General features: G+C 50.5%; 1 protein-coding gene across 7 annotated transcripts in view; it reads left to right on the top strand.

The window, feature by feature from the left end:
* The window catches only part of CAMK1G (calcium/calmodulin dependent protein kinase IG), a 2,474,997-nt gene that overhangs the window by 602,123 nt on the left and 1,846,029 nt on the right, over positions 1 to 26,845 (top strand). For all 7 annotated transcript variants that reach the window (XM_068269763.1, XM_068269762.1, XM_068269761.1 and 4 more), the window contains one exon: positions 8,637 to 8,711. In XM_068269763.1, the coding sequence (XP_068125864.1) occupies positions 8,637 to 8,711 (75 nt within the window). The remainder of the gene's footprint in view (positions 1 to 8,636; positions 8,712 to 26,845) is intronic.

Here is a 26,845-nt window from a genome sequence, read left to right as displayed (position 1 = left end):
AGGGGCTCCCTGGCACTCACTCACTACCTGAAGGGGCTCCCTGGCACTCACTCACTGCCTGAAGGGGCTCCCTGTCACTCACTCACTGCCTGAAGGGGCTCCCTGGCACTCACTCACTGCCTGAAGGGGCTCCCTGGCACTCACTCACTGCCTGAAGGGGCTCCCTGGCACTCACTCACTGCCTGAAGGGGCTCCCTGGCACTCACTCACTTCCTAAAGGGGCTCCCTGGCACTCACTAACTGCCTGAAGGGGCTCCCTGGCACTCACTCACTGCCTAAAGGGGCTCCCTAGCACTCACTCACTACCTAAAGGGGCTCCCTGTCACTCACTCACTGCCTGAAGGGGCTCCCTGTCGCTCACTGCCTAAAGGGGCTACCTGTCGCTCACTGCCTAAAGGGGCTACCTGTCTCTCACTGCCTAAAGGGGGTCCCTGTCTCTCACTGCCTAAAGGGGGTCCCTGTCTCTCACTGCCTAAAGGGGTCCCTGTCTCTCACTGCCTAAAGGGGGTCCCTGTCTCTCACTGCCTAAAGGGGGTCCCTGTCTCTCACTGCCTAAAGGGGGTCCCTGTCGCTCACTGCCTAAAGGGGGTCCCTGCCGCTCACTGCCTAAAGGGGGTCCCTGTCGCTCACTGCCTAAAGGGGGTCCCTGTCGCTCACTGCCTAAAGGGGCTACCTGTCGCTCACTGCCTAAAAGGGGTTCCTGTCGCTCACTGCCTAAAGGGGGTCCCTGTCTCTCACTGCCTAAAGGGGGTCCCTGCCGCTTACTCCCTAAAGGGGCTTCCTGGCACTCACTCACTGCCTAAAGGAGCTCCCTGGCACTCACTCACTCCCTAAAGGGGCTCCCTGGCACTCACTCACTGCCTAAAGGGGCTCCCTGTCACTCACTCACTACTTAAAGGGGCTCCCTGGCACTCACTCACTGCCTAAAGGGGCTCTCTGGCACTCACTCACTGCCTAAAGGGGTTCCCTGTCACTCACTCACTGCCTAAAGGGGCTCCCTGTCACTCACTCACTGCCTAAAGGGGCTCCCTGTCACTCACTCACTGCCTAAAGGGGCTCCCTGTCACTCACTCACTGCCTAAAGGGTTCCCTGTCACCCACTCACTGCCTGAAGGGGCTCCCTGGCACTCACTCACTGCCTAAAGGGCCTCCCTGTCACTCACTCACTGCCTGAAGGGGCTCCCTGGCACTGACTCACTGCCTGAAGGGGCTCCCTGGCACTGACTCACTGCCTAAAGGGGCTCCCTGTCACTCACTCACTGCCTGAAGGGGCTCCCTGTCACTCACTCACTGCCTAAAGGGGCTCCCTGTCACTCACTCACTGCCTAAAGGGGCTCCCTGTCACTCACTCACTGCCTAAAGGGCTCCCTGTCACTCACTCACTGCCTGAAGGGGCTCCCTGGCACTCACTCACTACCTAAAGGGCTTCCCTGTCACTCACTCACTGCCTGAAGGGGCTCCCTACACTCACTCACTGCCTGCAGGGGCTCCCTGGCACTCACTCACTGCCTGAAGGGGCTCCCTGGCACTCACTCACTACCTGAAGGGGCTCCCTGGCACTCACTCACTGCCTGAAGGGGCTCCCTGTCACTCACTCACTGCCTGAAGGGGCTCCCTGGCACTCACTCACTGCCTGAAGGGGCTCCCTGGCACTCACTCACTGCCTGAAGGGGCTCCCTGGCACTCACTCACTGCCTGAAGGGGCTCCCTGGCACTCACTCACTTCCTAAAGGGGCTCCCTGGCACTCACTAACTGCCTGAAGGGGCTCCCTGGCACTCACTCACTGCCTAAAGGGGCTCCCTAGCACTCACTCACTACCTAAAGGGGCTCCCTGTCACTCACTCACTGCCTGAAGGGGCTCCCTGTCGCTCACTGCCTAAAGGGGCTACCTGTCGCTCACTGCCTAAAGGGGCTACCTGTCTCTCACTGCCTAAAGGGGGTCCCTGTCTCTCACTGCCTAAAGGGGGTCCCTGTCTCTCACTGCCTAAAGGGGTCCCTGTCTCTCACTGCCTAAAGGGGGTCCCTGTCTCTCACTGCCTAAAGGGGGTCCCTGTCTCTCACTGCCTAAAGGGGGTCCCTGTCGCTCACTGCCTAAAGGGGGTCCCTGCCGCTCACTGCCTAAAGGGGGTCCCTGTCGCTCACTGCCTAAAGGGGGTCCCTGTCGCTCACTGCCTAAAGGGGCTACCTGTCGCTCACTGCCTAAAAGGGGTTCCTGTCGCTCACTGCCTAAAGGGGGTCCCTGTCTCTCACTGCCTAAAGGGGGTCCCTGCCGCTTACTCCCTAAAGGGGCTTCCTGGCACTCACTCACTGCCTAAAGGAGCTCCCTGGCACTCACTCACTCCCTAAAGGGGCTCCCTGGCACTCACTCACTGCCTAAAGGGGCTCCCTGTCACTCACTCACTACCTAAAGGGGCTCCCTGGCACTCACTCACTGCCTAAAGGGGCTCTCTGGCACTCACTCACTGCCTAAAGGGGTTCCCTGTCACTCACTCACTGCCTAAAGGGGCTCCCTGTCACTCACTCACTGCCTAAAGGGGCTCCCTGTCACTCACTCACTGCCTAAAGGGGCTCCCTGTCACTCACTCACTGCCTAAAGGGTTCCCTGTCACCCACTCACTGCCTGAAGGGGCTCCCTGGCACTCACTCACTGCCTAAAGGGCCTCCTTGTCACTCACTCACTGCCTGAAGGGGCTCCCTGGCACTGACTCACTGCCTGAAGGGGCTCCCTGGCACTGACTCACTGCCTAAAGGGGCTCCCTGTCACTCACTCACTGCCTGAAGGGGCTCCCTGTCACTCACTCACTGCCTAAAGGGGCTCCCTGTCACTCACTCACTGCCTAAAGGGGCTCCCTGTCACTCACTCACTGCCTAAAGGGCTCCCTGTCACTCACTCACTGCCTGAAGGGGCTCCCTGGCACTCACTCACTACCTAAAGGGCTTCCCTGTCACTCACTCACTGCCTGAAGGGGCTCCCTACACTCACTCACTGCCTGCAGGGGCTCCCTGGCACTCACTCACTGCCTGAAGGGGCTCCCTGGCACTCACTCACTACCTGAAGGGGCTCCCTGGCACTCACTCACTGCCTGAAGGGGCTCCCTGTCACTCACTCACTGCCTGAAGGGGCTCCCTGGCACTCACTCACTGCCTGAAGGGGCTCCCTGGCACTCACTCACTGCCTGAAGGGGCTCCCTGGCACTCACTCACTGCCTGAAGGGGCTCCCTGGCACTCACTCACTTCCTAAAGGGGCTCCCTGGCACTCACTCACTGCCTGAAGGGGCTCCCTGGCACTCACTCACTGCCTAAAGGGGCTCCCTAGCACTCACTCACTACCTAAAGGGGCTCCCTGTCACTCACTCACTGCCTGAAGGGGCTCCCTGTCGCTCACTGCCTAAAGGGGCTACCTGTCGCTCACTGCCTAAAGGGGCTACCTGTCTCTCACTGCCTAAAGGGGGTCCCTGTCTCTCACTGCCTAAAGGGGGTCCCTGTCTCTCACTGCCTAAAGGGGTCCCTGTCTCTCACTGCCTAAAGGGGGTCCCTGTCTCTCACTGCCTAAAGGGGGTCCCTGTCTCTCACTGCCTAAAGGGGGTCCCTGTCGCTCACTGCCTAAAGGGGGTCCCTGCCGCTCACTGCCTAAAGGGGGTCCCTGTCGCTCACTGCCTAAAGGGGGTCCCTGTCGCTCACTGCCTAAAGGGGCTACCTGTCGCTCACTGCCTAAAAGGGGTCCCTGTCGCTCACTGCCTAAAGGGGGTCCCTGTCTCTCACTGCCTAAAGGGGGTCCCTGTCGCTTACTCCCTAAAGGGGCTTCCTGGCACTCACTCACTGCCTAAAGGAGCTCCCTGGCACTCACTCACTCCCTAAAGGGGCTCCCTGGCACTCACTCACTGCCTGAAGGGGCTCCCTGTCACTCACTCACTACCTAAAGGGGCTCCCTGGCACTCACTCACTACCTAAAGGGGCTCCCTGTCACTCACTCACTGCCTGAAGGGGCTCCCTGTCGCTCACTGCCTAAAGGGGCTACCTGTCGCTCACTGCCTAAAGGGGCTACCTGTCTCTCACTGCCTAAAGGGGGTCCCTGTCTCTCACTGCCTAAAGGGGGTCCCTGTCTCTCACTGCCTAAAGGGGTCCCTGTCTCTCACTGCCTAAAGGGGGTCCCTGTCTCTCACTGCCTAAAGGGGGTCCCTGTCTCTCACTGCCTAAAGGGGGTCCCTGTCGCTCACTGCCTAAAGGGGCTACCTGTCGCTCACTGCCTAAAAGGGGTCCCTGTCGCTCACTGCCTAAAGGGGGTCCCTGTCTCTCACTGCCTAAAGGGGGTCCCTGTCGCTTACTCCCTAAAGGGGCTTCCTGGCACTCACTCACTGCCTAAAGGAGCTCCCTGGCACTCACTCACTCCCTAAAGGGGCTCCCTGGCACTCACTCACTGCCTGAAGGGGCTCCCTGTCACTCACTCACTACCTAAAGGGGCTCCCTGGCACTCACTCACTGCCTAAAGGGGCTCTCTGGCACTCACTCACTGCCTAAAGGGGCTCCCTGTCACTCACTCACTGCCTAAAGGGGCTCCCTGTCACTTACTCACTGCCTAAAGGGGCTCCCTGTCACTCACTCACTGCCTAAAGGGGCTCCCTGTCACTCACTCACTGCCTAAAGGGTTCCCTGTCACCCACTTACTGCCTGAAGGGGCTCCCTGGCACTCACTCACTGCCTAAAGGGCCTCCCTGTCACTCACTCACTGCCTGAAGGGGCTCCCTGGCACTGACTCACTGCCTGAAGGGGCTCCCTGGCACTGACTCACTGCCTAAAGGGGCTCCCTGTCACTCACTCACTGCCTGAAGGGGCTCCCTGTCACTCACTCACTGCCTAAAGGGGCTCCCTGTCACTCACTCACTGCCTAAAGGGGCTCCCTGTCACTCACTCACTGCCTAAAGGGCTCCCTGTCACTCACTCACTGCCTGAAGGGGCTCCCTGGCACTCACTCACTACCTAAAGGGCTTCCCTGTCACTCACTCACTGCCTGAAGGGGCTCCCTACACTCACTCACTGCCTGCAGGGGCTCCCTGGCACTCACTCACTGCCTGAAGGGGCTCCCTGGCACTCATTCACTACCTGAAGGGGCTCCCTGGCACTCACTCACTGCCTGAAGGGGCTCCCTGTCACTCACTCACTGCCTGAAGGGGCTCCCTGGCACTCACTCACTGCCTGAAGGGGCTCCCTGGCACTCACTCACTGCCTGAAGGGGCTCCCTGGCACTCACTCACTGCCTGAAGGGGCTTCCTGGCACTCACTCACTTCCTAAAGGGGCTCCCTGGCACTCACTCACTGCCTGAAGGGGCTCCCTGGCACTCACTCACTGCCTAAAGGGGCTCCCTAGCACTCACTCACTACCTAAAGGGGCTCCCTGTCACTCACTCACTGCCTGAAGGGGCTCCCTGTCACTCACTCACTGCCTGAAGGGGCTCCCTGGCACTCACTCACTACCTAAAGGGGCTCCCTGGCACTCACTCGCTACCTAAAGGGGCTCCCTGTCACTCACTATCGGGGTCCCTGTCACTCACTACCTAACTGGAGGCGCCTGTCACTCACTAGCTAACCTGGGGGTCCTTGTCACTCACTACCTAACTTGGGGGGCTACCATATTAAGGGGGCATTCTGCCTATTTATGTGAACTGCTGTCTATTTATGTGCCTCATGACTGCTGAATTTGTCTTGTTGGGAGCCTTATGATTTGTTGGGGGCCTCAAGATTGCTGAATTTGTCTTGTTGGGGGCCTCATGATTGCTGAATTTGTCTTGTTGGGGGCCTCATGATTTGTTGGAGGCCTCATGATTGCTGAATTTGTCTTGTTGGGGGCCTCATGATTTGTTGGGGGCCTCATGATTGCTGAATTTGTCTTGTTGGGGGTCACATGATTGCTAACTGCGAGACTATGGAAAAAGCTGAATCCTTATCATATGAGACAATAGCATTAAACCTACTTTTTTAGCTTTTTAAAACAGAAAATAAAACTGGGAGGTTCTAAAAAATTGAACACATTTTTCAGGAGTAGGATGGATGAAATTGTTTATCTTCACAGTTTATTTTCAACTTGGATTTTCCATAATGTTCATGTATGAGTTAAAACGTTTGTACAGTATTTAGTTTAAATTGCTGTTGCCACTTTGCGATAGATAAGTGACTTTTGGGTTGCAGTTTGGGCACTCGGCCTCCAAAAGGTTCGCCACCACTGTCATAATCTAATGTCCCACCATTGCTAGGTTCATGTAAATTTGTCTCCACCCGTTACCACACCTATATTCTGGTCCATGGCCCACCTATTTTTCGGTGCGGCGCGATAAGCACGCCACACAACGTGATCCTCATATTTTTGGCACGCTAGCTGCAGTGTGCTGAATTCTGCTGCCTACAGTATGTACAGTATACGCTGTTCTCTAGTGCCTGCACTGTGTGCTGATTTACCTCCAGTGTGTACAGTGTAAGGTGTTACTCTGTGCCTTTACTGATTGTAAACCAGCTATATTGTATGCTGATCCCTGCTACTTTCAGTATGTACAGTATTAGCTGTAAAGCCTGGTACACACATACAATTTTGATTAGCCAATTTTAGCTCTGTTCCTAAAATTCATTGTCTGTTGGCCCACTTACTGCACAGGGGTGGTAAAATTGGGAGGGGGGGGGGGTCAGTGATTGACCAATCAAAATTGTATGTGCGTATACATCTTTGATCTATGCCTATACTGATTGTAAATTATCCAAATAAAGGACAGGGGGCTCCATCCAATATTTCGATGGGCAGGCTTGGTATCTGTAGCTTACACCGCTGCTAAGTTCATGTACATTTGGCCCCACCCATGGCCACACCCACTCACCTCATGGTCACGCCCATTTTTTTGCTGCGGAGCGCTGAGCGCACCGCATATACCTCCCCGCCTGGTGCCCACAGGTGCCCCCGATCTCCAAGGACCCTAGAAACGCCCCTGATGATCGCTAGTCAGAGTGTTGGACAAATTTTTTTTTGGGTGGGGGGGGGGGGGCGCTTGGTGACAGCAGGCCTAGGGCACTGGAAAGTACAAATCCGGCCCTGGCCACTATACACACGGGTGTGGATACACTGAGTGGCAGGAGCTGAGTGCTGTGCTCATGGATTTACTGGTGTGGGAGCAATAATACTGAAAGATACTGCACTATGTATTTTTATTGTTTGTTTATCTGAAGAACCACATGCACGTGCACATGCTCATGCATTAATTTAACAGTAAATGAGTGCTGCTAATAGCTCATTCATGAAAACAAGAAAAAAAAAAGTACAAAAGTGAAGAAAAAAAGTATTAAAGTGACAGCATCTCCCTTAAATAATAAAGAAGTCCACCCCCCACACACAAAGTAACATATTAACTTCTACCTAACTAATGAAATCCTTGTGTCACCTATACTTATCCCTAAGATTAGTAGACACTTATAATGGCTGCCACCTGTAGCAATCGGCCGCGATCGCTAGGGCAACAGCTCCAGGACCCAACACTGCATGGCTGTGTTGTTGCCTAACAACAATGTGTCTGTACAGCACTGGGGTCCCCAAACTGCACACCATATTGATCGAATCCAATTGCTACAGATGCACAAGTTGGCAATTATAGTACACCACATTACAAACTAGCGATGAAATTTGGCATGTAGGGTATCATTTTAACCAGGAAAAGACAAGTAACATATTTTGAGATGTTTTATAACTAGGGCACTTGTCATGTGAAATTTGTGAAGGGTGAAATATGAAAAGAAAATGTGTATTTTTTGCACTTATGAATAATTTTTACCTATAAAATGCCTATAAAATTTAATAAGTCTTGAAAACAAATACAGTATTACCCAAACAAAGCCTAGATTATCCTGAAAAAAACAATTACATGTGTATCACCTTAATGGCTTAAGTAATAAAAGAGTTATTGTTTTTTATCAATAGTGAAAGAAGAAATACCAAAATTGTCAGGAATCTTAAACGGGAAAAACCTCTGAATGTGAAAGTGGTTAAAGCGGTTGATTCAAAATATTTAGTTGCACTACTCTGACACATACAAAGATAAATAAACACTCCTTCAAGCCTATGAGCATTTCAGTGCATGCTTTTCACCCTTATCTTTTAATAACTAGGTTAATACAGGTGGCGGCCATTACTTGTGAGCTTAGTAGGAGGTTTTAGATCATGACTGTGTGTCATCAGCTACCCTCCCTCACAAGGGCGTCGTCTATGTGAAACCTCACACAAGCTGCGATCACCTCCCCTGTGACATCATCAGTAGCAGCCTGTGTTTTGTTTTTTATCTCCTCCACCAGTCTGCTGGATTCTGTCCCGGCAATATATTTGTCATCATGCAGCTGAAAAAAAGGCTGCTATTTATTATTATAAGTTAGAAAATAGATTTTATTTCTGAAATCTTGTATTTTTAATTTGGGTCCACTTTAAAGAGAAGCTAAAAATTCCAAACCCATTAGAAAATGTTAATTGAATAAGGGCACATGCATCTAAAAGTAATAAAATCCTTCCTTAATTGAGTACATGAAAATGGCTGTTACTTTGTGGTTTTACTGTATATATACTGTATACCAAGGTGCAAATGAACAAATAGTGTGTCCTTTTCATTTCAGGATTAAGCATGAAAATATTGTGACACTTGAGGATATCTATGAGAGCTCTTCACATTACTACCTCGTCATGCAACTGTAAGTACCACACTGTATGCGATCAGTTGCTTTAAGTGTAAGGGCTTGTTCACACAGTGTTTTCACTTATAAAAGCGCTTCTGTTGCTGTATATTGAGTGTTCTCACATGAGTGAGGAGCTTTCTATCCAATCGCAAAGGCGGGTCCTGCATCATTTTCTGAGCGTTTGTGTGAGGAAACGCGGAAAAGCCACCGCAAGTGCTCAGTATGAGGCGGCTGTCTCCGCGTCCAACATGGCGGCACAACGCGAGGAAACCGCCGCATGCTGCATGGGCAGAGCGGTGGAGTCCGCATTGGATGCGGTGGTTTGCGCGCATAACAATGCTACTGACACTGTGGTTGGACGCGGGGAAGCCGCCGCTTGCTTGGAGAGCAGCGCGACGGCTCCCGCGCCCGAATCAGCGGATACATTGCAAAACATGTGTGGTGTGGCTGGGACTGCTAGTCCACACAGGTGCAGAAGGGCGCGCGCGCGCGCTGAGAGGCAGAGCTTATATGACAGCCAGAGAAGAGTCATCTGACCAAGCTGGTCAGCTGACATTTTCACCACCTTCCATTGGTCCAGCACTTAGGGGCTGGAGAGTAGTGGTGCTCAAATACCCCTTTTTAAAATTCGAGTTTGGTCGAATTCGAATAGTAAATTATTCGAGGTCAGTCGAATATTCGAGTCGAATAATTTTTACTATTCGATTCGACCTCGGACTTCGAGCTCACTATTCGAGTCGGTATTCGAGCTCATTATTCGAGCTGACTATTCGAATTGGCCTTAAATAGCTTCCAACACTTGTTTTGAGGGTGAATGATGCAAGAAACATCTTTTTTTCCAAGTAACAACAGCAAGTGATTATGTGGGGATGTTCCTTTAAAAAAAAAAGGTGAAAAGAGAAGTTGTGTCCAGAATTTTGTTCAGTACTGTATATACTTCTTCTTCTTCTTCTTCTTTATCTTCTATCTTCTTCTTCTTCTATATCTTCTTCTTCTATATCTTCTTTTTCTATATCTTCTTCTATATCTTCTTCTTCTTCTATATTGTCTTCTTCTTCTTCTTCTTCTTCTTCTTCTTCTTCTTCTTCTTCATCTTCTTCATCATCATCTTCTTCTTCTTCTTCATCATCATCTTCTTCTTCTTCTTCTTCATCTTCTTCTTCTTCATCTTCTTCATCTTCTTCTTCTTCATCTTCTTCTTCTTCATCTTCTTCTTCATCTTCTTCATCTTCTTCATCTTCTTCTTCTTCTTCTTCTTCTTCATCTTCTTCTTCTTCTCCTTCTTCTTCTTCATCTTCTTCATCTTCTTCTATATCGTCTTCTTCTTCACTTATTTCTCTTTTCATTTTTTTTTTTTTAATGGTTTTTTGGTTTTGTAAATAAACACAACAGGAGGTCCCAGACAGCGGTCGTGCAGCCCACATCGTGTCCAATACACAACTGGGACAACACAGTTTTCAACCCGGGCACCTCAGAAAAATTAAACCTTTTTTTTTTTTAATGGTTTTTTGGTTTTGTTTGTACAACCAATTACACAGATATATAGCTATTGTTTGACGTAATAGCTGGTGGCAGAGTGGAAGCAGAATGTAATTCTGTGTACCCTGGCAGTGGGAAACACAGACCGACAGCAGCAGCAGCAGGAGGAATGGAGGAGTAATGTGAGCAGCTATTGTTTGACGTAATAGCTGGTGGCAGTGTGGCAGCAGAAGGTAATTCTGTGTACCCTGGCAGTGGGAAACACAGACAGACAGCAGCAGCAGGAGGAATGGAGGAGTAGTGTGAGTGTGGCAGCAGGCAGGCAGCGTGACATAATAGCCCTGGTACCTAGCGGGGATAACAGGGCTGTAAATAAACACAACAGGAGGTCCCAGACAGCGGTCGTGCAGCCCACATCGTGTCCAATACACAACTGGGACAACACAGTTTTCAACCTGGGCACCTCAGAAAAATTAAACCTTTTTTTTTTTGTAATGGTTTTTTGGTTTTGTTTGTACAACCAATTACACGGATATATAGCTATTGTTTGACGTAATAGCTGGTGGCAGAGTGGCAGCAGAATGTAATTCTGTGTACCCTGGCAGTGGGAAACACAGACCGACAGCAGCAGTAGCAGGAGGAATGGAGGAGTAATGTGAGCAGCTATTGTTTGACGTAAAAGCTGGTGGCAGTGTGGCAGCAGAAGGTAATTCTGTGTACCCTGGCAGTGGGAAACACAGACAGACAGCAGCAGCAGGAGGAATGGAGGAGTAGTGTGAGTGTGGCAGCAGGCAGGCAGCGTGACATAATAGCCCTGGTACCTAGCGGTGATACCAGGGCTGTAAATAAACACAACAGGAGGTCCCAGACAGCGGTCGTGCAGCCCACATCATGTCCAATACACAACTGGGACAACACAGTTTTCAACCCGGGCACCTCAGAAAAATTAAACCTTTTTTTTTTTTTAATGTTTTTTTGGTTTTGTTTGTACAACCAATTACACAGATATATAGCTATTGTTTGACGTAATAGCTGGTGGCAGAGTGGCAGCAGAATGTAATTCTGTGTACCCTGGCAGTGGGAAACACAGACCAACAGCAGCAGCAGGAGGAATGGAGGAGTAATGTGAGCAGCTATTGTTTGACGTAATAGCTGGTGGCAGTGTGGCAGCAGAAGGTAATTCTGTGTACCCTGGCAGTGGGAAACACAGACCAACAGCAGCAGCAGGAGGAATGGAGAAGTAATGTGAGCAGCTATTGTTTGACGTAATAGCTGGTGGCAGTGTGGCAGCAGAAGGTAATTCTGTGTACCCTGGCAGTGGGAAACACAGACAGACAGCAGCAGCAGGAGGAATGGAGGAGTAGTGTGAGTGTGGCAGCAGGCAGGCAGCGTGACATAATAGCCCTGGTACCTAGCGGTGATACCAGGGCTGTAAATAAACACAACAGGAGGTCCCAGACAGCGGTCGTGCAGCCCACATTGTATCCAATACACAACTGGGACAACACAGTTTTCAACCCGGGCACCTCAGAAAAATTAAACCTTTTTTTTTTTAATGGTTTTTTGGTTTTGTTTGTACAACCAATTACACAGATATATAGCTATTGTTTGACGTAATAGCTGGTGGCAGAGTGGCAGCAGAATGTAATTCTGTGTACCCTGGCAGTGGGAAACACAGACAGACAGCAGAAGGGCAGTACACAGCAGCCCACTGTAGGTGTAAAATGTGTGGCTGCAGACGACGTAATAGTCAAACTGAACCAGGCTGGCTTAGTGAGCAGGAGCCAGGAGGTGGTAAAGGGTGGTAAGGCACATTAACGATGGTTCTTAGCCAGTTCATGTCCCCCTCTCGCTGACAACAGAGGCCAGGAACTCGCCTTCCACCCACGCCTGGTTCATCTTGAGAAACGTCAGTCTGTCCACAGACTTGTGAGACAGACGTGAGCGTTTCTCGGTGACCACGCCACCAGCTGCACTGAAGCAGCGCTCGGACAGCACGCTGGAAGGGGGGCAGGACAGCACTTCCAGGGCGTACTGCGCCAGCTCGCTCCAGATCTCCAGGCGCTTGACCCAATACTCCATGGGATCAACAGGGGCATCGCTGTCAAGCCCGCTGTAGGACCCCATGTAGTCAGCCACCATGCGGGTCAGGCGCTGGCTGTGACCGGAGGAGGATGCTGCTGCATCATGCACCTCCTCTCTAGTCACTGCTGCCGGAGCCTCTACAGTTCTGTAGAGCTCGTGGCTGAGAGACAGCAGGTCTGTGGGGCGCTTGCTGCTGGATGCAGGCACCTGCTGCTGCCTCTGTGCTGGCTGCTGGACAGTGGGGGTGGAAGGCTGGGGGAAGGCTTCCTCCAAGCGCTCAACAAGGGCCTGCTGCAAGCTCCTTATTTGTTGTGCTGGGTCTCCTCCTGCAGGCGGCAGGAACTGGCTCAACTTCCCCTTGAGGCGTGGGTCCAACATCATGCTGATCCAGATGTCCTCCCTCTGCTTCATCTGGATCACCCTGGGGTCCTTGCGCAGGCACGCCAGCATGTGCGCTGCCATTGGGAAGAGGCGGGCCACGTGTGCTGGCACATCGACGGCAGTGCTGTCCTCCTCATCCTCCTCCTCTGCCGCCTCATCCTCTCTCCACCCCCGCACCAACTCAGCTGTGCTGTGCTGATCCCCCTCATCAGCAGCAAGGTCAGGGACCTCCACCAAGTCCTCCTCCTCCTCCCCCTCAGAGGTGGACTGTGCAGCTGCTTGCCGCTCCTGCTGGTCCAAGGCTGCCGCTCCCTGTTCCAGCAAAGCATCGAGGGCCCTGTTCAGCAGACAAACCAGGGGCACCCACTCGCAGACCATAGCATGGTCCCTGCTCACCATGTTAGTGGCCTGCAGAAAGGGAGCCAGCACTAAGCACACCTGCTGCATGTGCCTCCAGTCATCATCGGGGACGATGGACGGGATGTTGCTGGTCTTGTCCCTTCTCCGAGCGGCGGAAACAGTGGCCAGGGCAAGGTACTGGTTGACAGCGTGCTTCTGTTCAACCAGACGCTCCAACATTGCCAGGGTGGAGTTCCAGTGAGTCGGAACGTCAAGGATCAGCCGATGGCGTGGCAGCTCCAGCTTCTTTTGCACGTCTTCCAGGCTCGCACAGGCTGCAGCCGAGCGCCGGAAGTGACGCACAACGTTCCTTGCCGTTTCCAGCAGTTCGCCCATCCCCTGGTAGGTGCGCAAGAACTTTTGCACCACCAGGTTCAGCACGTGGGCAAGACAGGGGATGTGGGTCAGGTTTCCCCTGTCTATTGCGGCAACCAGATTGGCCCCATTGTCGGCCACCACCTCTCCGACTCTGAGGCCTCTGGGGGTCAGCCAAATCCTCTCCTGCTCCTGGAGTTTGGCCAACACATGGGTTGCTGTCAGCTTGGTCTTCCCAAGGCTGACCAAGTGCAGCAGCGCTTGGCAGTGGCGGGCCTTCACGCTGCTGCTGAGGCGGGGGGTTTGGCCAGGTGTGCCGGAGGATGGCAGAGGATCGGAGGAACCTGCTGCAGTTCCCCTGACCCTGCGGGGAGGGCACCACCCACTGTGTTGCTGCTGCTGTGCCCGCTGCTGCTCTCCCATCCTCACCCCCTTCCACCAAGCTGACCCAGTGGACAGTGAAAGACAGGTAGCGGCCTGTCCTGAAGCGGCTGCTCCAGGAGTCCATGGTGACGTGGACCCTTTCACCAACCGAGTGCTCCAGCCCTTGCTCCACATTGGCCATCACAAAGCGGTGCAGTGCAGGAATGGCCTTGCGGGCGAAGAAGTGTCTGCTGGGGAGCTGCCAGTCTGGGGCTGCGCAAGCAAGCAGCGCACGCATGTCGCTCCCCTCCTGCACAAGCGTGTGCGGCAGGAGTTGGGAGCACATGGCCCGTGCCAGCAAGCCGTTCAGCTGCCGCACGCGACGGCTGCTGGGAGGCAGAGCCCTAACCACCCCCTGGAAGGACTCGCTCAAAAGGCTCTGGCGTGGCCTTTTGCTGGCACGGGAATCAGCAGACACAGCAGAGGAGGCCACTGAGGACTGGCTGCCAGAACAGGCCTCAGTGTCGGCGGCAGGAGTTGCAGAGGGGGGAGGAGCAGTGCGTTTCCGCACTCCTGCTGGTGCTGCTGGAGGAGCAGGAGGGCGGGTGGCTGCTGTTGCTGCTGCTGCTGCTGCTGAAGGCTGTGCAGTGATGGGTGTGGTGCCACTGCCAGCACCAGATGCCTTCAGCCTCTGGAACTCCTCATGCTGGTGGAAATGTTTCGCAGCAAGGTGGTTGATGAGCGAGCTGGTGCTGAACTTTAAGGGGTCTGCACCTCTGCTCAACTTCCGCTGACAGTGGTTGCAAGTGGCGTACTTGCTGTATACTGTGGGCATGGTGAAAAAACGCCAGATTGGTGACAAAAACGACCCCCTACGGCATGGAACCGCTGCTGCCTGTCTCCCTGTGGTGGTTGGGGGGGGGGGGGGCTTGGGTGCGGCTGGTGGTGGTACTGGCAGATGCTGCTGCTGCTGCTGCTGGCCTGAGACACCAGCAGGCTGTGGGACCTGCCTACTGCTGCCAATGCTTGCAATGATGCGCCTCCTTGCAAGGCCCACAAGCGCATCCTCCTCCTCCTCCTCAGAGCTGCTGAGGACGACATCCCCTGGAGGTGGTGGCACCCAGTCTCTGTCTGTCACCGTGTCATCATCAGCCTCCCCCTCCTGAAACATGTCCTGCTGGGATGATGACCCCCCAAACTCCTCTCCTGATGCATGGATGGGCTGCTTGACTGTCGCCACAGTCTTGCTGTCCAATCCCTCATCCCCCAAAGTGCCCATCAGCATCTCCTCCTCCAAATCGCCAACAACAGCAGACAATTGACGCATCATGCCTGGGGTCAAAAGAGTGCTGAGTGACAGGTCGGCGACTGACGGTGAACTGGCCTCCTCCCCAGGCCCTGCTGGGCGGCTGCTGGGAACAGGGGTGGTGGTGGTGAGGGTGGAGGCCTCGGATGCAGAGCTGATGGCGGGCTGCTCATCCTCCGTCATCAGTTGCACCACAGTGTCTGCATCCTTTTCCTCAATGGGACGTTTCCGACCCGGCTGGAGGAAAATCGGAGCAGGTGCTACACGCTGCTGCTGCTGCTGTGTCTCTGCAGCGTGAGTTGCAGATGCTCCTGCTGGGCGGCGCCCAAGGCGTCCACGGCCAGTGGCTATGGGAGGAATGTTAGCCACTGACGCTGCTGCTGCTGCTGCGGAACTGTGCATGGTGGCGCGGCCGCGCCCGCGGCTTGCCACAATGCTGCTCCCTGTCCTCCTGATTCCCTTGCTGCCCTTCCCCTTGCCCAAACCGCGCTGGCTGCCACTTCCAGACATCTTCGATGTTTTGGGCGTAAACACAAACGTTTTTGAAAAGGGCGGGTGAAAAGTGGGGTACTTTAATGGAGTGGGTTGGTGGGTGAGGTGACTGAGTGAGTGTCCTGACTCCCTAGTACAGTAAGTAAGTAGTAACAGTCAGGAAGTACAACTAGCAGTTACAATAATCAGTAGTAATCACAAGGAAATAGAGTGTGTGTACACTACAGACAGTGAGTGCACGCACGCGCAAACACGCGCAGGAGCTGGCCTATGAACAGAGAGTGAGTGAGTGTCCCTAGTACAGTAAGTAAGTAGTAACAGTCAGGAAGTACAACTAAAAGTTACAATAATCAGTAGTAATCACAAGGAAATAGAGTGTGTGTACACTACAGACAGTGAGTGCACGCACGCGCACACACGTGCAGGAGCTAGCCTATGAACAGTGACTGAGTGAGTGTCCCTACTACAGTAAGTAAGTAGTAACTGTCAGGAAGTAGAATTTACAATAATCAATCAGTAATCAGAAGGAAATAGAGTGTGTGTACAGTACACAGACAGTGAGTGCACACACACACGTAGGAGCTAGTAGCCTATGAACAGTGACAGTGAGTGTCCTAGTACAGTTACAGTATATAACTATTCAGAAGGAAATAGAGTGTGTGTACAGTACACAGACAGTGAGTGCACGCACACGCAGGAGCTAGTAGCCTATGAACAGTGACAGTCAGTGAGTGTCCTAGTACAGTTACAGTATATAACTATTCAGAAGGAAATAGAGTGTGTGTACAGTACACAGACAGTGAGTGCACGCACACGCAGGAGCTAGCCTATGAACAGTGACAGTCAGTGAGTGTCCTAGTACAGTTACAGTATATAACTATTCAGAAGGAAATAGAGTGTGTGTACAGTACACAGACAGTGAGTGCACGCACACGCAGGAGCTAGTAGCCTATGAACAGTGACAGTCAGTGAGTGTCCTAGTACAGTTACAGTATATAACTATTCAGAAGGAAATAGAGTGTGTGTACAGTACACAGACAGTGAGTGAGTGCACGCACACGCAGGAGCTAGCCTATGAACAGTGACAGTCAGTGAGTGTCCTAGTACAGTTACAGTATATAACTATTCAGAAGGAAATAGAGTGTGTGTACAGTACACAGACAGTGAGTGAGTGCACGCACACGCAGGAGCTAGTAGCCTATGAACAGTGACAGTCAGTGAGTGTCCTAGTACAGTTACAGTATATGATTATTCAGAAGGAAATAGAGTGTGTGTACAGTACACAGACAGTGAGTGCACGCACACGCAGGAGCTAGCCTATGAACAGTGACAGTCAGTGAGTGTCCTAGTACAGTTACAGTATATAACTATTCAGAAGGAAATAGAGTGCGTGTACAGTACACAGACAGTGAGTGCACACACACACGCAGGAGCTAGTAGCCTATGAACAGTGACAGTGAGTGTCCTAGTACAGTTACAGTATATAACTATTCAGAAGGAAATAGAGTGTGTGTACACAGACAGTGAGTGCAAGCACACGCAGGAGCTAGCCTATGAACAGTGACAGTCAGTGAGTGTCCTAGTACAGTTACAGTATATAACTATTCAGAAGGAAATAGAGTGTGTGTACAGTACACAGACAGTGAGTGCACGCACACGCAGGAGCTAGTAGCCTATGAACAGTGACAGTCAGTGAGTGTCCTAGTACAGTTACAGTATATAACTATTCAGAAGGAAATAGAGTGTGTGTACAGTACACAGACAGTGAGTGAGTGCACGCACACGCAGGAGCTAGCCTATGAACAGTGATAGTCAGTGAGTGTCCTAGTACAGTTACAGTATATAACTATTCAGAAGGAAATAGAGTGTGTGTACAGTACACAGACAGTGAGTGAGTGCACGCACACGCAGGAGCTAGTAGCCTATGAACAGTGACAGTCAGTGAGTATCCTAGTACAGTTACAGTATATAACTATTCAGAAGGAAATAGAGTGTGTGTACAATACACAGACAGTGAGTGCACGCACACGCAGGAGCTAGCCTATGAACAGTGACAGTCAGTGAGTGTCCTAGTACAGTTACAGTATATAACTATTCAGAAGGAAATAGAGTGTGTGTACAGTACACAGACAGTGAGTGCACACACACACGCAGGAGCTAGTAGCCTATGAACAGTGACAGTGAGTGTCCTAGTACAGTTACAGTATATAACTATTCAGAAGGAAATAGAGTGTGTGTACACAGACAGTGAGTGCAAGCACACGCAGGAGCTAGCCTATGAACAGTGACAGTCAGTGAGTGTCCTAGTACAGTTACAGTATATAACTATTCAGAAGGAAATAGAGTGTGTGTACAGTACACAGACAGTGAGTGAGTGCACGCACACGCAGGAGCTAGTAGCCTATGAACAGTGACAGTCAGTGAGTGTCTTAGTACAGTTACAGTATATAACTATTCAGAAGGAAATAGAGTGTGTGTACAGTACACAGACAGTGAGTGCACGCACACGCAGGAGCTAGCCTATGAACAGTGACAGTCAGTGAGTGTCCTAGTACAGTTACAGTATATAACTATTCAGAAGGAAATAGAGTGTGTGTACAGTACACAGACAGTGAGTGCACACACACACGCAGGAGCTAGTAGCCTATGAACAGTGACAGTGAGTGTCCTAGTACAGTTACAGTATATAACTACAATACAAAATACAATCACTAAGTAGTAAAGGACAGCAGAAATACTGTCTAATACTATCTAATACTGTCTAATACTGTCTAATACTAATGAGAAATAAACTAACAGAGGACAGGAGGACAGCTGCCCACACAGGCAGGCCCTGAGGCCTAAAGCTGTAAGCCTGCAGCAGCAGCTGGCCTGTCTCTATGTAACACAAAAGCTACTAACTAAAATACAATGTCTATCTAACTAACAACAATATAGGTGTGTATAGGAGGTGTAGGTGAGCAAAAACGGTAGGTAAATGACCACAATAGAGCTCTTGCTAAGCCAAAGCACAAAGGAGCAACTCTCTCTCTATGCAAGTCTCAGGCAAGGACGGAGAAACGGAACATGGCGGCCGCTATTTATAGGGTAGGGGCTGGCCAGGGTCCCCCTCTGTGATTGGCTGCCGTCAGAGGGCCTGGGAGCCCTCTGATTGGCTCTAAGGACATCAATCTGGGCTATGACGCTATTCGAGCTCGGTATTCGAGCTCGAATAGCGCCGTTTGCTCGAATAGCTCGAATAGTGAATGGGCTATTCGCGTTTACTCGAATAGCCCATTCGAATAGCTGCAGCTATTCGGAGCTCGAATACCGAGCTTGAATAGCTGAAAAAGAGCTCGAATATTCGAGCTACTCGAATATTCGAGCTCTGCTGAGCACAACTGCTGGAGAACGCTATAGTATATATACTGGATGCTGGTCATTTCTCTGGCGTCTGGCGTTGCGATCACTACGTGGTAGCACTCAGACCTTGTCAGTATCTGTGTTCTAGCTCAGTTTCCAAAGGTGTTGATGATCAAGGAGCTCACACCTTAGCGTTAGGAATATTGTATTGTATTATTTGTTATGACCTTCTGCCTGCCTGACCCTTCTTCTGATTCCTGATTCTGTACCTTGCTATTCTGATATCCTGTTGCCAAACTCTGCTCGTTCCTGGACTCTGTATCTGCCTCCTGATTCTGTACCTTGCCATTCTGATACTCCGTTGCCAAACTCTGCCTGTCCATTGGATTCCGTATCTGTCTCCTGATTCTGTATCTTATCTGTCTGTGTGTTAACGACCTGGCTTGCCCGACCTCGAGAACTGACCTTACTGTTAGAGGCAGTTCCCAGATCTGTTAGTGACATCTCCTCACTGGTGTCACTCTCACTCTGTCCTTCCCACTTCCAGCCTGACTCCTCTCTTGGGAGAGTCCAGGCTAGTGGAAGGAACTTGTCTCTTGTGCAGTTCTTGTACTGCCTCGCACCTGCCCCTCAGGTGCAATACTCAAACTGTTACACCAAAACACTCTTATCTCTCAGGTGTCCAGAGGTTAGAATATATATCTGATTATCGGTGATACTGCAGATCATCAATAATCGGGTATATTCTGCATTCTCGGTGATACTGCAGATCACCGGTAATCAGACCCTCTCTGTGTTACACCGATCATTACAGTTTGCAATTCAATAGAAAAAATAGGAAAATTGCTAAGCGTTTGAAAAACTGACCTCAGGAAGTGTACTGACATCAGGAAGTGAAAAAAAAAATCGCTCTGAAAACGTTTAGAAAAGCACTTTCAAAATCACTCAATAAATTGCTCAATACTTGTGATAGTGCTGGCAATTTATAATGTGAACAAGACCTAACTGAGGCGAACCTCAGGTACAAATAAAAGTGAAACCTCTGGATCCCATAGAGGCTTCCCATGCATCCTCTGGTCTCCCAGAGTGTTTACCACCAGAAGATTACCGACAAGGGCATGTTGGTCATCACATTGGGGCTGCGCTCGTCTTCAGACAAGAGTGCAGCCATACTGCATCTGTGTGAGTACAGCCGTGCCTGTCTAGCTGTGCTTGCATGGGTGTAGCATGGCTGCGCTTGTGCCAGAAGAGGAGCTTTAGATGGCCTCTATGGCCGGGTATGGGGGAGTAGTGGTGCTCATCCGAATTCTGGATATCCGAGTAACCTGGATATCCGACCTTTTTGGGTCTATCTGGATCAGATTCCGGATTCCAGATAGCTGGGGAAATACGGATAGCTATCTGCGGATAGTTGGGCCCATACCACGGATATCCGCTGATATCTGGATCCGAAATACTGTAACTAAGGTGATGACGTCCTGGAGCCAATCAGAGGGCTCCCAGCAGAAGCCCTAGCAACCAATCACAGAGGGGAACACTGGTGGGCACCACCTGACCTCATTGAGCCAATCAGAGGCCTCCCAGCCTAAGCCCTGGCACCCAATCACAGAAAGGAACACTGGCCAGCCCTCCTGTATAATGAGGAGGGCTGCCATGATGAGACAGATCGTCCTGGCTTGCTAAATGCTTCATGAGAGACATGCTCCAGTCCTGGTGCCCTACAAAGGGCTGTACTCAGTTATAAACCTAAAGCTGTTCATTGATTAACCCCTTCACTACTATCACTACTCTATAGTTAAATTGTTAATTAGCTTGATTGATGTCTCATAGTGTGACAGTTAGAGACTGTGCTGCAGTGCTGCTGGGCCAAGGGCTGTACACAGTATTAAGCTCAGTGATTAACCCCTTCATATCACTACACTATAGTTGAATCATTCATTAGCTTGATTTATGTCATAGTGTGACATTTAGAGTAATTGCTGCAGTGCTGCTGCAGCTGCTATGTGTTTGTGTGTGTGTTGAGCACACACCAGGCCAGCCGCTGCCTGCCATGTGCAAACACATGCAAAATACAAAGTGCCACATGCAAAGTGCAAAGTGCCACGTGCAAAAACGTGCAAAGTGCCACGTGCAACACGTGCAACACGTGCAAAGTGCCACGTGCAAAGTGCCATGTGCAAACACGTGCAAAGTGCCACTGTAATGATCCGCTCAGCTGGATGCACTGGCAGACAGCTGTTTGACCTTTCCTCTAGTCTGTGGGCTGCATGTCTCTGCAAGAGAGACCTGTTTTTCCATTACAAGTCTCTGGTCTGTTCTGCTGCTGAGAAATTTGCATACACTCGTTATGCAAATCCCTTACCTGCCTCCTTTGATGACTGGCAGTATAAAGAGCTATGTTTCCCAGAGTCCTTTGCTGGTCATAAGGGTTAGTTCCTGTGTAACACTCGCCTGGACTGTCAGCCTTGCTCTTTGTTGAAGATTAGCTTAGAGTAATTCCTGGAACTGCACTAGGCAGTTTCCCTAGTGCAGTTAGGATTGCTTATCTGTTTTGTTTGTCTGTTGCGATTGTCCTCTCCCAGCGGTGGTCGACAGGAAATCGTTCTGTGTGTCTGGGTGCTAACCGGAACAGCGGTTGTTACTGGTAGCCCCTTCTGATCTGTTTTCCTGGATCGCACTAGCCTCCTGCGCTAGTGCTGTGGATCCTTCTGGTCTGCTACTCTCTTGCTGTACTTGGATCGCACTAGCCACTTGTGCTAGTGCTGTGGATCCTTCTGTTCTGTCTGCCTGGATCGCACTAGCCTCTTGCGCTAGTGCTGTGGATCCTATCGCTTGCTTATTCCTGTTTTCGTGTATCTGTCTTGTCTGCTACGAACGCTTGCTGGAGGCTCTGTGAGGTAACCGTTAAGCAAGCGCTCGTGTCCTCTGATTCATGTTTGTCTGTCGGTGGTTAGTTAGGCGTGCTTGTCTCTGTTGTGCTTATCACGCGAAGACCGCGCATAAACGCGTGCACTGTTGCGAATGAGTGCGGTGTTCGCGTTTAGCTAGCGTTTGTTATTTTCCGTATCTTCTCATTGTATGATTTGCTGTGCCTTTGCTACTCTCGTGCTCTGCCTTGCTGTAGCCTTGTGTCACCTCTGGCAATCGCCTCTCTCGCGATTGCGTTCCTACTTCATATCTGCTGTTGTGTATGCACCGTCGCAGGTTGGCGACTAGTTTGGTGCACACACATACAATCTGTCTCTGTGCTCATTCTCTTCCGCAATCGCTTCTCTTGCGATGGCGTTCTCACTTGGTTTCTTCTGTTGTGTGTCTGCCATCGCAGGTTGGCAGCTAGATTGGTAGACATACATACATTCCTCATCTGTGCTTATTCGGTCTTGTGTCGCTGTTAGCAATCGCCATCTCCGGCGATTGCCTTCTCGCTTTGTCTTTGTGTGTTCATCATCGCAGGGTGGCGACTACACATGGTTGTGTGTTAATCGTCGCAGGGTGGCGACTAGTTTGGTGAACACACATACCCTCTGTCACTTTGATCTCTCTCTTTCAGGGCTATCTTGCCCTGCGTTTCTTCCCTTCGTACAATTCCTGTCTGGCATGTGTGGTAGGGCAGAGGAGCTGTTCCTCTGCACTCCACAGCTCCCCCTGTCAACAGGAATTTCCCTCTACAGATGCATTGCACCTTTTGCTGGATTCCCGCAAATTATACGCTTGTGGAGGATTTCCGCAGTGTCAGCACACGTCTTGTGCGCTGATCACGGAGAGAATTCCACAATCATTACAGTATGACCAGCCAAACCGAAATTCCCAGTGTAGAGGGAATTTCCGATTTGTATGATTTTGTCAAATATGGGTCCTGTGTCTTTAAGAGGTTTAAGACACTGGACTCTGAAACCAGAGATGAGTTTATTCCTGCTGTGCAAAATGCTGATCAGATTATCTTATGCAACATTTCCGTGTCATTACCATATGTTAATGAGTTGGTGCTTGCAGGCCAATCTGCTGATTTGGCTTGTCAGCCAAAAGATTTGTTGCCCATAGCAACCACAAATAAAGAGGTTATTTCTGTCAAGTCTGAAATGTGCAAAACCATTCAGTATGATAATGATGTTGCTCAGTCTCCGGGTTTTTTGCCCCAATCCAAAGCTTATGTGGATCCTATTATAGGTAGGATCGCACACTGTATTAAATCAGTTAAAAAATCTGTTCTTGTTCCTGAACTCCACCCATATGGAGATTATCTGGATACTGGCCTGTTTGAACCTCCATTTGCCTCCATTGGGGCCTTGATGGAGGAATTTGATTTTGATTGGAAAGCCTTTTGCGATTTTTACATCGCAAAAAGCGAAGATGTCTTGAATGATTGTCTCGATTCTATGTACCTTTTGATTGATTCCGATGAATGTGACGAGGGTGATGTGGATCTGGTGATTTATGTATTGAAGACGATTTTGGATGAGTTGCACACACACCAATCAATTGATTCCAATAAAGAGACATCGTTGTCGGATGTTTGTTCCTGCCTTTCTGGGGTAAAGCATGTGAGTCGTGACATTGTGCGATCTGAAATGAGTGGGTGTGCCACTGTGGTTGATTCCTGTGCGAATCCTGGAGGATTCTCTCCTGACTGCGTGCAGTTTGAGTCTCTGCAATCTGATGCCTGTTTCTCTGATGTTCCTGCAGATTGTGATCAGCATGAATGTGCCAGTTTTCTTAAGGATGTGTGGGACCCCTTGTCATTTAGAGACAGATCTTTAAGATCTTCCATCTGTGATCCTGCTATGGGGAAAATTCCTAAATTATGCAGCATCAAAAGTAAAATTAATATGTCTAATAAAGTTTTTCCTGATGTTGTCGCTATTTCTACTGCAAATGCGTCTTTGTCTCCCCCTGTTCACACCTGTAAGGGCCCGTTGCCTGGTGACAGTTGCTCCAGTGTTTCTGTTCTGAACGCCTTACAGTCTGCCCCGCAGATTGCGGAGGTTTGCGCTATGGAAGCGTCAGTTTCACAACCTAAAGCGATTTTTGATTTGCAAGTTTTGCGTTTTGACTCCTCGGATTTGACATTGTTAGCCGAATCTAAGAGTGAGACAGCGCTTCGGTTTTGCGAATCTGATGCTGAGGCCTCTTTGCTTTGCCCAGAGAAGCCTTCTCTGAATCTGCCCTGTACCATGAATGAAAACATGATCTCCACTCACACTGACATTTGTGAGTCCCTTTCTTGTTCTGAGGAAAATGCTGATTCTGCACCCTATACTCTGGATGAGTTAAGATGGCCTTGTTTAGAGTCTCCTGCAGTGTCCCTAGAGGCTCGTCTAGGTATTGCCACTATACTCACCTGTTTTTCTGCAGTTTTGGAGCTGCAAGCTAGTTTGACTGCTACGCAGAATTCTGGGTGCAGCGAGATTAAACTTAGGGAGTCAGTGTGTGTTCCAGTAAATATTTCTGTACGTTCCGCTCATGATGATGAAATTCAGTCTCAGTTTATGGTGGAACCTTCCCTAGGACATCTGCCCTGTCCACAAAATAAAGTTCCAGTTTTGCCCTGTAACATGGATAGTTCAGAATCCTTCTTAGAAAACTTGGAAAATGATGTTCCTGAGGTCTTGTTCGATGTTCTTGAGGTCTCCGAGTTCCTCCCAAAGGGAGCAGAACTTGTAGGAGATGTCTCCTGCCCCCCAAGTCCTTCTGAGGTGTTGCCCACTTCAGTAGGCATTGCTGTTGTGCTGACTACCTTTGCAGCTCTGGTGGAGCTTCATTCATATGTAGTCAATGATGATATTACAGTCACAGAAAGTTCTGAATTTAAGTCCGAGTCTTCTTTTGAAAGACCAGTACCTGTGACCTCCACTCATGATGATTTTCTGCTCGGTACTGGTTTTGGTCTTGTCGTGTCGGACTCTGAGGTTGGCAGTTCCCCAACATGTTCTGAGGTTTCTCCTGTGCTGGTGTACCCCAATGTGCTCTGTGACCCAGAAAGCCCAAGTGTGCCTCGGTTACCAGCATGCTCAGATGCTTCCTCGGTGGAGACATGCTCTGATATGGCCTGCCTGCTTGCATGCCCAGAAGTGGTCCCTGAAAGTCCTGATCTTGATGGGTGTCCTCGTAATTCTGAATCCAGAATAGTCATTGGTTCCATAGGAGGGCTTGATAGTTTTCCATGTGAGCCTGGTGATTGTTCTGCCCTCTTGGGATCTCTGTGGAGCTTCAAAAGGTTCTGGGAGATTCCGGGAGAAATTTTGCTTGATACCCTGGATAAGATCAACAGTAGCTTTTGTGTTGTAAGGGACACTTCGAACCGGTATTGTGGCAGGTTTGGTATTTTCGGACGCTCCCTTGAAGGTGGTGGGTATTGTCTGGAGGGTTTCTATGGCTTCTTCTCTGGCGTTCACAGTCCTGATGGGTGTTATACTGAGACTGGTAGTACTGATGGGCATGTTCCGGTGGCGTTTGCTTCCGATGAGGTCGGTTTCGGCTGGACTGACTCTGGAATTGGGCCTTGTCGGGCTGCCCAGACCTTCATGAGTCTTCAGTTAGAGTCTTTTGTTAATATCAGTTTAGAGGCTCGTCTGGAATCCGACCCTAGAGGGGGGGGGGGTACTGTAATGATCCGCTCAGCTGGATGCACTGGCAGACAGCTGTTTGACCTTTCCTCTAGTCTGTGGGCCGCAGGTCTCTGCAAGAGAGACCTGTTTTTCCATTACAAGTTTCTGGTCTGTTCTGCTGCTGAGGAATTTGCATACACTCATTATGCAAATCCCTTACCTGCCTCCTTTGATGACTGGCAGTATAAAGAGCTATGTTTCCCAGAGTCCTTTGCTGGTCATAAGGGTTAGGTCCTGTGTAACACTCGCCTGGAGTGTCAGCCTTGCTCTTTGTTGAAGATTAGCTTAGAGTAATTCCTGGAACTGCACTAGGCAGTTTCCCTAGTGCAGTTAGGATTGCTTATCTGTTTTGTTTGTCTGTTGCGATTGTCCTTTCCCAGTGGTGGTCGACAGGAAATCATTCTGTGTGTCTGGGTGCTAACCGGAACAGCGGTTGTTACTGGTAGCCCCTTCTGATTTGTTTTCCTGGATCGCACTAGCCTCTTGCGCTAGTGCTGTGGATCCTTCTGGTCTGCTACTCTCTTGCTGTACTTGGATCGCACTAGCCTCTTGCGCTAGTGCTGTGGATCCTTCTGTTCTGTCTGCCTGGATCGCACTAGCCTCTTGCGCTAGTGCTGTGGATCCTATCTCTCGCTTGTTTATGTTTTCGTGTGTCTGTCTTGTCTGCTATGAACGCTTGCTGAAGGCTCGGTGAGGTAACCGTTCAGTAAGCGCTCGCATCCTCTGTTTCATGTTTGTCTGTCGGTGGTTAGTTAGGTGTGCTTGTCTCTGTTGTGCTTATCACGCGGAGACCACGCATAAACGCGTGCACTGTTGCGAATGAGTGCGGTGTTCGGGTTTAGCTAGCGTTTGTTATTTTCCGTATCTTCTCATTGTATGATTTGCTGTGCCTTTGCTACTCTTGTGCTCTGCCTTGCTGTAGCCTTGTGTCACCTCTGGCAATCGCCTCTCTCGCGATTGCGTTCCTACTTCATATCTGCTGTTGTGTATGCACCGTCGCGGGTTGGCGACTAGTTTGGTGCACACACATACAATCTGTCTCTGTGCTCATTCTCTTCCGCAATCGCTTCTCTTGCGATTGCGTTCTTACTTGGTTTCTTCTGTTGTGTGTCTGCCGTCACAGGTTGGCGGCTAGATTGGTGGACATACATACATTCCTCATCTGTGCTTATTCGGTCTTGTGTCGCTGTTAGCAATCGCCATCTCCGGCGATTGCCTTCTCGCTTTATCTTCCTGGTTGTGTGTTCATCGTCGCAGGGTGGCGACTAGTTTGGTGAACACACATACCCTCTGTCGCTTTGATCTCTCTCTTTCAGGGCTATATTGCCCTGCGTTTCTTCCCTTCATACAATTCCTGTCTGGCGTGTGTGCTAGGGCAGAGG

The sequence above is a fragment of the Hyperolius riggenbachi genome, chromosome 2 (genome assembly GCF_040937935.1).
Source record: "Hyperolius riggenbachi isolate aHypRig1 chromosome 2, aHypRig1.pri, whole genome shotgun sequence".
NCBI classification, from domain to species: domain Eukaryota; kingdom Metazoa; phylum Chordata; class Amphibia; order Anura; family Hyperoliidae; genus Hyperolius; species Hyperolius riggenbachi.
Note: the sequence above shows the minus strand (reverse complement) of the source record. Positions and strands in the feature narration are given on the sequence as shown.